Source organism: Pipra filicauda, unplaced genomic scaffold (genome assembly GCF_003945595.2).
Source record: "Pipra filicauda isolate LSUMZ 115617 unplaced genomic scaffold, ASM394559v2 scaffold351_size757598_pilon, whole genome shotgun sequence".
Lineage (NCBI taxonomy): Eukaryota > Metazoa > Chordata > Aves > Passeriformes > Pipridae > Pipra > Pipra filicauda.
The window spans coordinates 128,084-143,938 of record NW_024104478.1 but is presented as its reverse complement, the minus strand read 5'-3'; the positions used below and the strand labels follow the sequence as shown (position 1 = coordinate 143,938).

The window sequence follows — 15,855 nt, the reverse complement described above, 5'->3', positions numbered from 1 at the left end:
AGCAGTGAATTTCTGTGAGGATTACTGCACTTCTTGGGTGGCTGATATGACTTGGCCTCTGGCACCAAGCCATGCTACGTACTCCAGAAATGTACTGCATTTCGTAGGTTATTGCTTGCATATTACTGCCGGGCAAGTGAACGCTCCATACACTGGAACAAATTCAAATGCCTTGAAAGGAGATATCTTCCTCAGCATTGTGCTGTGGCTGTAAATTACGCCCAGAGTGTTCATTTTCTTTTTAAATGTGTTCTCATCGTGTAATAATTAATGGTGTCAAGTTACCAGTGTGAAAAAAGCCTGACTTCACAACAACGATGGATTAATGAAGTAACAGTCATGGCTGAAGTAGCAGCAATAAATTGTTAGAGACGAGCAACACACCTGAAGCAATACTTTCCAAGTCCTTAAATTATTTAGGTTTCAATGTTCCTCATAAATATTTGGCTTTTGTTAATATTTGTTTCTGTGTTAAAAATGGAAGACAAGAGCTGTGGCAAGAAAAACTCTCTTGCTGATAGCATGGAGAAATGGGGTGCCTGTGCTTTCCAAGACATCCTTCTCTTCCCTGTGGATGACAGCTTTCATCTAGAAGTCTCTGGGCTTCACTATTTGGGGTAGTGACATTCAAACCCCACAGACTCAGAAAGGTCTAGAAATCATACCACTGAGCTCATAGGCCCCAATCTCTCTGTTTTTAAAAGTCATATGAAATAAAAAGCCTTTGAAGGAGGCATAATGGGGAGAAAGCAGAGTAAGCAATTTCCACAGTACACTTTTGATAAAATTTTTTATTCAATCCATTTTAATATTAAATATAACATATGAAACACAAAAAGAAGAGGGACAGAGCCCTGAAGATACATTGGGAGGGATGAAAATCTCATTTAGAACATTGGGAAACTTATTTGATGTCAAAGCGCACTGAATCAGGCTTCTGGAAACCATATCTAAGGTCAAGGCAAAGGGAAAAAGTATATTCTCTGCAATTATAATGTATCTGACATGAGATTCTTAATTGCTGGCATAAACTGATATAAAAATTGACTGCTGATATCAATAGAATTAGATCAGTTTGTAACTGATGAAGACTCTGTATGCATTTCCCAATACTTATTATCAATTAAATTAGGTGTTGTAAATTGATAATAAGGTATTGTCAATTAGATTGATGATAGGAGCAAAAAATCCTCTGAAAATTACAGGAATTTGTCCAAACATCAACTCAATTCAAATTATACAGCAAAACTAATAAATCTTAAACTTTTTTGTACAGCAAATAGGTCTTAGGGAAAAGACACTAACATCATCAAGAAGCTTTGCAATGAAATAAAAATAATGTGATTTTCTTTCTCCTTGAATCTTTTGTTTTCCAGACTAGAGATTATTTTCACTGTATTCTCACCATAGCCTCACACTCTTCCTTTATCTCCATTAAGGTTTTCATCAGGCTGTGATCCGTGCCGTGGGTCACCTTCATAATATTATAGGCCTTGAGGAAAGAACAGAAAGGGACACGTTAGTCGTTGTGCAGACCATGCAAAGGGGTTGGACCCTGCAGCAGGGTGGTCATGTGAGTACTGGACCTCAAGTGGTTGGCAACTTGGAGCTTGAATGCACAGTATAGTCAAAATAGGAATGAAGCATCCCAAAGTGTATGATGATTTGTCCCTGACAAAGGAGGAGGCACTGACACATTATTCTTAGGTGTTAAAACCCACAAATACATTGCATAGATGAATGTTTGGAATAACAGAGGAAGATACTTTTGCACTGAGGCATGAAGGCCACTTAAAGATTGGTCAAGTGTAGCACCCAAGGTTTCAATACACTATTTAAAAGATGATAGTGATGTTCAGGATGTTAGTAGCCACAAAGTCCTGTAAATAGAAATGGACTAATGCTTAACCAATGGAATAAAGTGCTTTAACTCTATCAGGAGGAACTATACATAGCATCAAACAAATCAGTACGTTAATAGTTTCAGTGTAAAAAGGCATACAGGATAATGGGTCTTTGCTGTTATTCCCAGAGATTAGTTTCTCTGTGTGTTTGTCATCTTCTATTACTGGGCCAATTTACACTTGCTCATATTGCCTGTAGTTTTGCTGATTCCCTGCCACAGATATGACTGAAATGCTCTTTGCCCAGCTCATGTTGAGATCATCACTTTTCATATGACATTTCTGCTTCTCCCTTCTATTAAATTCCTCCTGCAAGGAGGGAAATACCAGATGGAAATTGATTCAGCACTTCTGAAGATAGAACAAGGGAGCTAGGAGTGTACTGGCAAGAGAAAAGACATCACAGATTTTTCGTCATCCCAAACTGAAAAATTGCCAAAACCTGAATGCAGCCTGTGTTTCAAAGGGTTCCTTGTCCAGTCAGCTGATGAAATTCAGCTAAATCAGCTTTGCATTGCAGATGGAATATCTTTTTGGAAACAAAGTTAAGGAAGGGGCTTCATTTAAATTGGAAAGATAAAAATAAAAATAAATATATTCTTTGGTGGGAGAAATGAAAACCTATTTCTAAATTCTAGAGACTGGCAAGCATATGGAAATTCTAGCACAGTTTATTTTTGCTTCAAATTAGCTAATTCTTAAAATTCTTAAAATAAGAGGAAGGCAGCAAAAGATTGAAAGAACAAGTTGAAACAGCAGTCAAAACAAATCAGAGTAAGTAAGGAGCTCTAAAAAGAGTCAAATATATACTGAGCTACCAGAGTGCTGTACTACTAAATGATAAAGTACTCAGTTAAGCACAACAATGAAACACTTTCATCACTATCAGAAATGCATAAGAAATGTGAATGAAACCAGAAATCCTCATTTTTCTGTACTTTTACGTGAATTGAAATTCAAAGCTGGTCCTGTTTTTCCAAAATGTTTGCAAGTAAGTTATAATTATAATTCCTGGAAAAAAAATGAAAAAAGTTGTACAAGAGCTTTTTTTTTTAATAAATAATTGAAAAAGTAGTCTGAAAAGCAAGAAAAAGAGTCAGCCCTTCCAAGGATGGAGAAAGACGAATACTTGCATGGCATAGGGAATTCTCTCTGGTGCAGAGCAGAATTGCTTCAGAAGGGATCCTGTGTATGTTGTAGTACAGTAACATGGAGCTGTGGCCAGGATAACTAGGAAGGGGCAGGATAACGCTTGATCAAAGCAGCCAGGGAAATTGGCCATGGATCCTGACACACTTGGTGCACAGTGCTTGCATGCTCCGTCTCAGAAAGGTGATGGATTTTTTGTGAATGGTGTATGCAAAGAGCTGTGCACCTGGACATATCTGAGTGACAGGGCAGCTGACCTTGATCTTCAGTCCCCCTACAGGATAGAGGTCAGGCTCACAGTGATGGACTTGGACCCTGACACCCTGATGCCCAGCCAGAGATGTCCATAGGGATATGCCTCTATTAAAAGGCGAAAATCCTTAATATCAACCCTAATTTTCAGGTAATGATACCCTTGCTGACTTATCTCTTGCCTCCAGCATTTCCTTTCCGTTTCTTTTCTTTCCTCAGTATGGCAGAAAAAAAACACTCAGTCTTTATCCTTTTGTTTCCTTGGAGAAAATCATTCTCATGCAACGTACTGTCTCACACACTGCAGTACGAGTCAGAACCAGCTGCATCAAAGTTAGAACAGCAATGATTTGTGTAATCCCTAAATTCAGCTGGTATTAGACTATGCAGTTGTTTTTGCAGAGGTCAGTGCAAAACTGGGGATAATGTCAGCTCCAATGCAAGGAGTTGTTTTACTGGATAGAAGCAGGAACATGTGGGCTCTTTGACCACTCCCCTGTCCTCACAGCTAGCCAGCAGAGCAGATTCATGTGGTCTGTGTGGTCTTCCTCTCAGCTAAAAGAGCAAATCTAATTATGAAAAACTACAGTAATTGCAAGACGGCAACACAGGCCACAGTGTCATCAGGCACATACTGTCTCCCTGAAGAATATAAAACTCATTAGATTAGAGGTATGGCTGTTGCTCCATGAATGCAAATGAGATGCAGTGCAGGCATTTGTGCCTGATTTGCATGGGGATGGGACAGGATGCCCATTGCCATGGCTGTGAGAACCGTGAGCAGATGCAGGATGGCACAGCTCTGTCACAAGGAAAGAAGAAAGCAAATGGCCACATGCCAGAATGGCAGGAAATGTAGCCTAGTGTTTCACAGAGGGTATCTGAGGTTTTCCAACTTGACTGAAGGGGAAAAGTTGCTAAAACAGGCATAGGAATACCAAAAACTATCACAGTTACTATCAATAACAGCTTGTAAACAATTCAGCCTTTGAAGTAAACACCTAGAGAAAGGGTACTTCTGTGTTGCTGTGAAATCTGGGAAGGATTTTACCCCAGTTCCTGAGCTTTTTGCCTCTACAATAGGGATTACCATAAGAAAGGAAATGATATTGTGCCTATTGCAGACATTCACGAGACAAGACAGCCATGCCCATCAGCTCATGGTGGGAGAAAAGTACTCCTCAGACCATGCCAGCCAAGTGCAGGGTCTGCAGGGGAAACTGGATGGTCAGTGTCCTACACACGTGTATCCTCCTGCCTGCCCCCATCCCCAGTTAGCATCACTCAGCAGATGGGCACCACAGCCCTGTGCAGGAAGGCAGCCACCACCACCACAGCCCACAGGATGGAGCAGCAGCCAAGACATCACATCGTGCTGCAGCATCCATTGTCTTGCTTTGAGGAGACACTAACCAATGAAGTCATCTTCTTGAATCCGAGCCTTCCCCTCTGCATCCTGCCTGTCACTCCTAGTCAAATCCAGTTCAATCCAGGCTATGGGCAACCCAACAAGTTTGCTTATAGTGCTGTGAAGGTAACAAATGACACCAAACAAATAGTTATGATAATAAGTGCACCTTAGGGCAAATCTGTACACTTGTTAGGGGCTCCCATGAGCTCCAGAGATGCAGCTGCATTCTGAGCTCCTGCGGGAGTGCTGCTTCCCCATCAAGAAGATTTTATCTTCACAAGACAGGTTGTGGCAACTTTTGTTATTGGAGCTTTACAGTCATATCAGGCTCTTTAAATTACATTTTTCAGGCTGGGCTCCAACTCTGGTCCCTTCCTGATAAAAGTTTTCCTGATCTATAATTCCATTTGTCCTCCCACCATTATATCTTTCATATATGTATGTATACAAATTTAAAAAACAATATGTTGGTTGTACAATAAACCAAGGGCTACCTTCACGTTTTATTCTAGTGGAGTATTGCCTCTCTGCAACACTTCTATTACCAAACTGGTAAATTAGATTTAGATTCTGCAGAGCCTAATATACAGTTAGGGGTGGGTTTCTTTCTAATGGGCAACATAATGCTCTCCACATTATTTAAGCCTTCTTTGGGGATGCAGGGTAGAGAGCTAAACCCAAAGGGAACTAAGAGCAAGGTGACTATGACAGTGATTAATTTTTGGGTGGCACAGAGAGCAGCAGTAAGGGCTAGGCTGGAGAGCTGTGTGTTAAGATCCACTGGTCTTAAACTGTGCATCTACTGCAGAGAGGTTGTCAATCCCCAGCAGCTCTGAGGCTGTGCCTGATTAAACAGGATTTATATGAGGCAAATTTCACTCAGATTGACTCAATTCCTCTGCACCTTCCACATCCTTCTCCTTAATGTTACACTGAAATTAGTTGGACGAGGGTTCCAACAGGGTGCTGCTATTCAGTGTCAGAGTGTATTAAGAAGAGTAATGAAGCAGAGAAGGTAATCGAGTTTCTGCTCTGAGCATGTGGCATGCTCTGTTGACACATCTAATCACAAAGGGCCAAACTGTATTCTCATCTAACTCTACAACATTATCTAAGTTATATTAGGAATCACATCCTTTACTCAAGACAAACTGGGAATTATATCTTCCTCTAATTTGTTCCAGTGTAGACAGCAAGGAAGGGAATCAGCTGCAGAGCTCATCCAAAGAACTGTTCTGTGTTTACAAGTTACATGGAGAAACATGGTGACAAGAAGCTTTTCCTCCTCTCAGCTGTGCTCCCAGAGAGTGGCATTTCAGTCTCTCCTTGTCTCACACATGTGGGTGAAAAGGGGGAGGCTGAATAGGGAATAGGTGAAACCACAACAGGATTCATCACCTCAGTTGCAAAGCACTTACTGTGTCCTTGTGGACCACTAACAGCTTGGAGACCACAGAGGTGCACTGAGGTATGGCACAGAATGGCAAGCAGGACCTTAATCTCCCTTTGCAGAGAAAGAGGAGATCGCAGCTTGAAAAAAGATTTCTTTGTTAGGCATTGCTCAGTATTCAAAGCATCATACAGTAGCAATCTGGCTTGCAATGGGCAACTTTTTAACCAAGAAATGTAGGAACATAAAAACATTCTTCCCTAAAAACATATTAATCCCCATCACAATGTCCACCTTCACTGAAAAGCAGCATTCAGATGTCTGGGAATTTACTCCATTTTAATTTAATGCAGTATCATATCAGAAATGCAGTTAGAAAAATGTTGATATATTATGGCAGTATGAATGCAAACAGAAGCTCCTCTGACTGGGGTCTCATTCCACCACTAAAAAGGAAAGTCAGAATGTTTGGAAACTAAATATTATGGCGGAAAGAGCAAAGCAGATTACTTGGCATATGACAGATATATGACATACTTCTGAATAATGCATGGAAAATAGAATTGGTTACTCTTCCATCTGCTTTATAATGATCAGAATTGGCCACAATTTAAGTAAAATATATAAAGTGAAGATTTAAGTTATGCCAAGACTTAACAAGAGTGGCATCATAATACATACTAATTTATTACTTCAACATGTGAAAATTATCAGTTATTCAGCTTGCATCATTAATCAAATGTTAAAACCAAAGAGAGATGGGGGTTGAAAAAAAAGTAAGTACAAAATACTAAGTTACCTAGAGAGTCATGATTGATATTAACTTTATAGGGGATCCGGGCAGGAGTAAAAAAGCACCTCTCCCCCATCCCCCATGCAGACACCCATTCCCTTTTTTCCAAGCCGTTGCCCTCTTTGCCACAAGACTAGCTCTTCATATAGTATAGACATTAATCACAGGGAACATAGAGCCAAATTCTGCACTTCTTTCTGACACTGGTGCCAGTCCTGGGGCCCGCTCCTGCCCAGCAGGTACAGGCAAGTATTTGGGCCAGGTGGCTTTCTGCAGCACCTGGCAAAGGCAGTGAGGAGCTGTGTCAGGCATTGGAGGTGGGCTGAGAGAGCTGAGATGGTGAACCAAATGGAGCACGTACTGTCTTCAGGCCAAACGGACCACAAGACAATCAGTAATACAAGAGAAGAAGCGTAAGACCTCTTTGAGGGAAACAGGAGGCAGCACATCTTACAGAAGGGGAAAAGCACTCCAGCAGTGATTGAAAGCTTGAGATGGAAAGCAAGTAAGAGCCTACATCCTGAGGACATGTTGCACATGGAAGGGGATTATTCAATATATTTAAGATGATACTAACATCAATATAACAGCAGGACAAAAAGAAGCCTGAGGTACATGGAAATTAATATAAAAGTCAGCTCAAGTCCAAGAGGGATGGCTTAAAGCTGAAATGTAACTAACAAAGCACCAGCTGCAAAACTAGATCAAAGGTGATGAATGATATAAGAAATAGGAAGGATCAAGAAGCATGCCTGTTGATTTGAGTGTGGCTCACAATAAAATACATGCTCTAAAGACAAAGTTCTCCAACCTGAAATCACAGACCCTGATTGTGAATAAGGAGGGAAGAAACTGCAGCTCTGCACTTGTTCTTGTACTTTCAGTGCTCCCAGATTCAATTTGCCATGGAAAGAAGGAACATATGAGGCAGTGAGATAATTTTATTTCTTCAGATCTAATAGTAATTTTTCATCCAGGCACTTTTGAGCTATCAAACTGTAATTAGCAGTGACTGATACTGGAGGATATCAATGCCTGAAACGCTGAGCAGCAGTGACCCATCATCACACTCAGCTGCAGCCTGGGGAAACACCACTGATGAAAGCAGCAGTGAGGAGTATCTAAAAGCATGAGGTACAGCCAGAGCAGAAGGGGGGGGTCACATGGCATTTTCAGGGGAAGCAAGGGAGGAGAGCAGAGAAAAAACAATTCACAATACTGACCTGTTTCAAGGTCTCCAGTGCCTGAGGAAACATGTCTTGACTGTACTGCAGTTTGCCCACTCGCAGCAGCTGGACAGCCCTCAGAGGATGGAAACCAGGATAGTACAGTCTATAGAGAAAAAGAAGGAAAATGTGTCACTGTCAGCTTTCACCTTCACAGTCACTGCCTCTGCTAAGAACTATTAGGGTGGGACTGTAAAGTCATCGTGAATGTTAATAAGGTACAAAGAGAAAATTAGCTGCAATACTGCAAAGCATGAAATACTGAAGGGAATTAGAAAATTATTACTCTCCATCCCAGAGGAATGACTTTAACATTATCCTGTTAGAAAGTGACGGGAGTAGGATTATTGAATTCGCTACTGTTGGATAATACAATAGCATTTACTGTATTTAGTGCTGCAAACAGAGGTTCTTCACAATCTCAGGTCTCTGGAGAGGCATAATTTTAAGAGGAAGCTTCATCTGGGAACCCAGTCCTGGATCCTCCAAGATGAAGGAGTGGTACTACAGGGAAAGCAGGTATACAACAGTGACACCACTGTTTCTGAGGCTTTGCTTGCTGCTCTCTGTTGCAGAAAGTACTGGTTCTGCACATTCAAGGAAACGTCTCAGACTTGGCTTGTACATGTAGACAAGATATTTGCTAGTGTGAGAATACACTCCCATTCTTACTTGATTAATTTCAGAGAAGCAGAAGTTCTGCTAAAAAAAAACCCCAAACCAAAACAGAACAATGCTCTTTTTTTTCTAGGCAGTAGAAAAAAAAGGAGATGGAGAGAAATATCATCATTAATTCCTCTCAAGATGTTCTTGAAATGTCCATGCTTTCATGGTGGCTGCTCCACATTTTCAAATTCCACTGGCCTTTGGCCCATCACACCTGGATCTCACCCCAGCCCTGTGTCCTGGATGTGGAGAGCATGGCATCTTGGGCCAGCAACTTGAGGATTGCAGAAAGGCCTGGATGTAACTTGCCTGGAACTAGTCATCAGAAAACATGAGGTGAAGGGACACACTTGGAAGTTAAGTCACCTGCAAAAGACCTTATATCTTTTTTGACTAACTATCACAGAATTGTTAGGGTTGGAAGGGACCTCTGGAGGTCATCTAGTCCAAGCCCTCTGCCAAGGCAGGCTCATCTAGAGCAGGTTACACAGAAATGCGTGCAGGTGGGTTTTGTATGTCTCCAAAGAGGAAGAGACTCCATAAGCTCCCTGGGCAGCCTGTTCCAGTACTCTGCCACCCTCAATGTAAGGAATTTCTTCCTAATGTAAGGAAGTTCTTCATCATGTTGAGGTGGAACTTCCTGTGTTTTATTTTATGGCTATTGCTCCTTGTCCTATTGCTGGGCACCACCTAAAAGAGTCTGGGACCATCCTCTTGGCACCTGCCTTTGAGATATTTATAAGTGTTGATGAGATCAGTCTGCTCTTCTCTAGACTAAACAGGAGCAGCTCCCACAGTCTCTCCTCACGAGAGAGATGCTCCAGACCTCTAATCATCTTTGTGGCCCTCCATTGGACCCTCTCCAGTAGATCCTTGTCTTTCTTGTACTGATGTGGCCTCACTAGGGCCGAGTAGAGGGGCAGGATCACCTCCCTCAACCTGCTGGTCACACTCCTCCCGATGCACCCCAGGATGCCATTGGCTCTCCTGGCTGCAAGGGCACACTGCTGGCTCATGGTCAACTTGTCATACACCAGGACTCCAAAGTCCTTCTCCTTAGAGCTGCTCTCCACTAGATCAGCCCCCAGTCTCTACTGGTACTTGAGGTTATTCCCCCCCCAGCTGCAGGACCCTGCACTTGCCTTGTTGAACCTCATCAGGTTTCTCTCTGCCCAACTCTCCAGCCTGTCACAGTCCCGCTGAATGGCAGCACAGCCTGCAGGTGTATCAGTGACTACCCTGAGTTTCATATCATCAGCAAACTGGCTGAGGGTGCATTCCATCCTTCATCCATGTTGCTGATAAACAAGTTGAATAAGACTGGACCCAGTATTGATCCCTGGGGAACACCACTGACTACAGACTATGCAAATGAAAGAATAAAAGCCTTAAGCATGACTCACCAAAGACAAACATCCTACTTGATCAAAGAGCATTTTATTTCCACAAGTACACCAGCAGTGTGCTTGAGGAGTATCTAAAATATACAAAGTGTGTCACAATTTCAGGAGGAATAGTCAATAAGCTTTCTGAAATATACTTTATGAAGAATATTTTTTGGTGTGTTTACACCAAACCGATGATCATCAGAGTTCAGAGTAACTGCTAATGAATGATATCACTGCAGTCAGAAAGACACTTAAATTTGCATGAATATGATTAAATACACGCTAAAACATTAAATGATGGAAATTTGTACAATGTACAGGAATCTTCTGATAAGTCTGCATGCAAATTAATAAGTTATCTTATTTTACACTTATGAAAATGCAAACACAATTAAATACTGTTTAAATGGCAGCATATCTGGCTGTCCTTATAAATCTCAAATTAAGATGTTCAAACATAATGAAAAATGTTTTCGCACCCAAAACCCCCCTATTCCACTGATCCCATGCAGTTTCAGTGAAGACATCGAGAAATACATGGGAAGCATGCATACATGGGAAGCATGCCTGGCAGGATCTCAGCAGCAACAGCTTTTGATCTGCCAAAGCCTCTCATGAAACAGCAGAAGACAATGAGAATAATCCATCCTGAATTGCCATAAGCACCTCCTGCTCAGACTCCTTGTGGGTTGCAGTTCAAAAAGGCTGGAGAGCCAGCAGACAAGAAAGAAGAAAAATGATAGCACTTATCTCAGCCCAAAATGACCACTCAGGAACTTCAAGGGTCTGGTCAAACAAACACTAGAAAATTATCAGTAGGTTTATTTTTAGATTTTGTTTCTGGTTATCATATCAACATTGTGCTATCTGCTACTAGTGAAATAGGGAGAAAATGCAACTAAGAGATTTTGGTGTGAATTAGTGAAGAGTAATAGAAATTCCAGCACTTACATGGCACAAGTGGAAGTAACGAGCATATGCACGACTTTGTAAAAATCTAAAAGAAAATGTCTCTGTGATTGCACCCTTTTACCCTCACCTGTGTCTACTGTAAAGGAAGGAGTAAAAAAGGTCATTTCCTCTCCTCTGGGCCACCAAAATATCAGGTTGCCTGGGGAAGGATCATGGCCACAGGAGAAGGTGCCAGGGAGACGAAGACATCTGCATGAGAGGATAGCCCATCTTTGCAGGCCCCATTAGACCGTCCCTGCTATATCCTGATAGCCACTGTTCCTTCACGGTCCCTTTACACCTCTTTCATTCCACACCTTTCATCCTACCAACCATATTTTTAATCTCCCTTTCCTCACCCTTCTGAATAACCAGCCCCATCATAATACCAATGCAAACAAGGAATGTGGATCCTGCCTCACCTGCAGCCAAATGAGGGATGGCAGCTCATGTAGGAAAATACAGGCTGTGCTTTAGTTCAGGAACACGGTGCCTGCTAAACTTCAGAAAGATACATTAGAATTCAGAATATGCTCCTCCAGCAGACATGTTTCTTTCTATAGATCATTCACCTGCAGTCAATAAAGATCTAGGATTGTGGTATGTGCAATATCAGAGAAAACAGGCAGCAATTTAGCAATGTTAGGTACTCGGCCCAAACTACCAGCCATAAACTAGGGCAAGTGAAAACTTAAGATGAGGGCAGAGGAGTAAAATGTGTGAAATGAAGAGCACTGTGTTCATAAATATTTACAAAGCTATTTTACTAAGCTGATTTATGCTCTGATCTTATGCATGTACATAGTTACATTTTGCAAGCCTTAAAATTGACATTTGAAACAACTGTTTATTATCATATTTTGGAATAATTTTATTAAACTATTGGAACACCTTTTATGGAAGCACATCCATTGAGTTTACTAGAGAAATCCAGGCAGCTTGCAGCTCTTCTGGGAGATGTGCAAGTAGGAAAAATGCTGCTGGCTTCTTCCAGACATCCCCAGGATTCAATATTATTCATAATACACCGGCAAGACAGAAAGAACTAAGAAATAGTGTCAGGTACTTGTGAGCCAACTTGTTATCCTCATGCATTGCTCTGAACAAAACAAAGTGGATAGATTAAGAATAAGGAAGACATTTACCAGCCAAGGAACTGTAACTAAAGACTGTCAACAAGAGACTAAGATAACTATAGAGAAATACATGCTGTAAAACATGTTACAGCTTGGGAAGAGTAGGATTTCAATCTGAAAAGGGTTTTATGAGATTTACCAAGGCCTGAGGGACAGAAAGTGGAAGAATAGTAACATCCTGAAAGCTGAAATAAAGATAGTTCTTTGGAGTGATGTTTCCTGGCCCTTGGCACTGGTCAATGCCCAGTAGATCACTTGCAAAGAGAGATTAAACAAAATACAACAACTAACAAATAAAGCTGCACTGCAAACAAGAGAACTGGAGGAGGCTGAGAAAGATCTGTACATTTTGTATCACATCCTCTGCTTATGTAAGACAGCACAGCTTTGTTCTCATCTATACCCAACAGCATCCATGCTGGCCTGTTCCTCCAACCTGCTCTTCTGCCCATCAACTGGTCCCCTCAGTTTGGTATCATCTGCAAACCCCACAGAAGTGCCTTCTGTTGCCTCCTCCAGGTCAATGATACAGTTGTTACAAAGGACAAGCCCCAGGACAGACTCCTGGGGTACCCCACTCTTACTGGCATCCGAAGAGCATACAACCATGTCCTCTCACCCCAACCATCCAACCAATCTTTTACCTATCTAGCTCCCTGCTCACCTGGACTGTAGCATCCTAACTTGCATGGTAACTCCCTGCTCTTCTCGACCTTGCAAAGATTATAATGAGCAAGCTGGCCAGCTCTCTCAATGCCTTTTCTAGAGGTAACTATCAGGTCTGATGGATCTGTAGGGGTCACACGCTATTAGGCGATCCCTGGCTTAACCCTCATTCTGGGATCTGTCTGGGAAACTTCATAGGTGAACTGTGATGCAAGGAAGGCACTGTCTGGCTTACTATTCAAAACTGCAAATGCAAGCCGTTTCCCAGTCTTCAGCTAGCTTGCACCAGTGTTTCACTGTTCCAGGCATCAGCAGTTCCTTCATTTCATTCACAAAATAGGAGGATACCAATTTTTACTCAGCAAAGAAATGGACCGTAGTTTGTAAAACAGTAGCTGCTTCTAATACCCCATGAAAATGATTGCTCCTATTTGTAATTCAGCCTCAAGGTTTGCCTTGATTAACCCCCAGGGCAGTCACTGATAATATATTTTATGTAGAAAAATATATTTTTCTTCATTCCATGTATTATCTCTGAATCTCTCCAAGCAATCCCTTGTGTTCTTACGTAAAGGACAGCGTACAAAACACAACCCTTGACAAAATTTAGCCAGTTCCTTCTATTTCTTAATACTGCAGTTCCATTAACTCCACTCAACTTATCTCTGATTACAGATTAAAAAATCAGAGCTTTTATGTTCTCTTGTAAATTAAAGCCTAGTATTAAAAAAAATAAGACTCTGCAAAATCACTGCCATTTCTGATGACTCATATTTTAAAATAAATAGACGCCTACCGTTCCTTGTAAACCAGTTTGTGGGGGTAACATTTACACTTGTAATTAGAAGGAGGCAGGATTTATAAAACCTGAAATAAGGGTTTGAAATGGGAATGTTACAAGGTTTTTTAATATGGTGACATGTAAAAAGTGATGCTATACATAACTGTAAATTGGTTTGCAGTACCTTTTAGTGCAAGTAAATATGACAGCATAAAAGACATAGAGCAGTTTTAGCAGTCGCAGTAACAGAGAAGGGATTAAGAGGCTCCTGGGCTTCAGCAAAGGTGGTGAGCAGAATGCAAAGAGGACAGCATCAGCCTCACAACAGAAATGTACACCACAAATACAGCACCCAATAAGTTCAATCTTTTCTTCTTTCTCTGACTTGTTCTTGATTTCTGAACTGCTCAGTCTTTGAGTACATTCATTAAAGCTGTTCACTGAACTGCAGCCTAGGAATTGGTTTTATGTTGTCTAGTTATTTGCTTTTTAATTAGTCAGTGATGTGAGACTGGTCATCTAATTCACATATTACTTCTACTCCTTGGCTGGGATGATCAATGGGCTTTGAATATGGGAATTATGAGAAATATTTTTATGACAAATTTAAGGCCAAATAATTATTTGCTCTAAAATGAAACATTTGGTACCTATCAACATTTCCAGGGATTAACCACTTATTTTATGAATAGTCAGAGAAATCACATGTCTCAGGAACATAAGACAGGTAAACTAACTGTACTCATTTAGTACAGTTTACATATCTTAATGCCAAAGGTGCTGTAGATGTTCAGTCTGATCTCCTAAACAGCATTTCACCAAGCAATTCATGTTCCAAACCCAGAAATTTGAGGCTGAAGTAGTGCTTAAGAATAAATGTTCTATTTATAGAAAAAAATCTTAAGTAGTATTACACGTAATTTGCTCAATATTTTTTTTAATGAGCCCAAGTCCTGTGCAAGGGTTTTGCCTGGAAAGAACAAGGTTACAGGGTTATTTTTTGAGAAACTGGGAATGTATCATTGATACTAGACTGACTGTTTTGCATGCTATGTATTAGAAATGTGGTTGGAACTTTTAATTTTTAAGGGCAATACACCTATATAAACCTGTGTAACATCTTTGGGGGTCCCTGTGAAAGCCTTCCTAAAAAATACTGGCCTGGCTTTCACACTACTTTTGTATTTTTTTCTTGGAATAATAATGATGTTAACCTGTTATTCTTTCTGGCTTCTCATTCTTTCTCCCTCTCTTTCTTCTCTCTTCTTAACAACTTCCTATTTATCACAGATGACCAGGTAAGTTTAAATCAGTTCAGTACTTCACAACTTCCCTTATACCTTCTGCAGCAGCCATACCATTTTTGGAGTAGAAGACTTAATCCTTTGACTGTGGCAGACCTGATATACTCCAGCTGCCCTGAAATGTTTATTGTCCATTTTATATCCCCATCACAGTGTCTCATGGAGATGATCAAAGCATCAGTGAACAGTTTAATGCCGGTATTCAGTCTTTCCTATTTTTTCCCAGATTTGACTTCTCTCACTTGGATTTTGGGATCAGCTCCTCTGCACTAGCAGGGAGGTTTTTCTGGAGCTAACTGCTAGTGCACATCCCTAAAGCATTATAAGAAAGCTTTGCCAGAAATGAGAAAATGTTCTTAGTAGAAATTTTATGCTGCAAAGTCTCTTACAAACTAAAGCAGAAGTTACTTTCTGCAATTACTATGCAAAACTATTAATTACCCCCAAGAGACTTCTTCTGGTTTAACTAAATAAAGCAGAAAGTTGGCATCATTTTCTGAGCCAGATGGGGCAATATCAGTAGAGATGTGCAGACCAAACACCTCTGATCCGAATTCATTTGGAAGTCTCCATACTCTTAGAAATATACCCTGACTGTACATTTTTGCAGTCTACCTAACATACGCTCTCTCTCTCTGAATTGTTTTATATTGGCAAAATTCTTGGTTATATCCACTATTGAGATTTTCACCAATGACCACAGTTCATGTATGAGCTTCATCATGCTAAGCAGTAAAGTGTACGGCATGACAGCCTTTGTTCTGCACAGATAAGATATGGAGGCCAAGGCAAATGAAATGGTTTGTCCAGTGTTACAAGGTTAAATCTCTAGGAAAGC

The 15,855-nt window shown here is 40.9% G+C and overlaps 1 protein-coding gene across 1 annotated transcript in view; it reads right to left on the bottom strand.

The window, feature by feature from the left end:
* Positions 1-773: 773 nt before the first annotated feature.
* SMYD3 (SET and MYND domain containing 3) overlaps positions 774-15,855 on the bottom strand; it is an 84,205-nt gene continuing 69,123 nt past the window's right edge. The window contains exons 6-7 of the mRNA XM_027740994.2: positions 8,123-8,231; positions 774-1,492 (exon numbers count right to left, since the gene is read on the bottom strand). Of these exons, the coding sequence (XP_027596795.1) occupies positions 1,391-1,492; positions 8,123-8,231 (211 nt within the window). The 3' untranslated portion in view covers positions 774-1,390. The remainder of the gene's footprint in view (positions 1,493-8,122; positions 8,232-15,855) is intronic.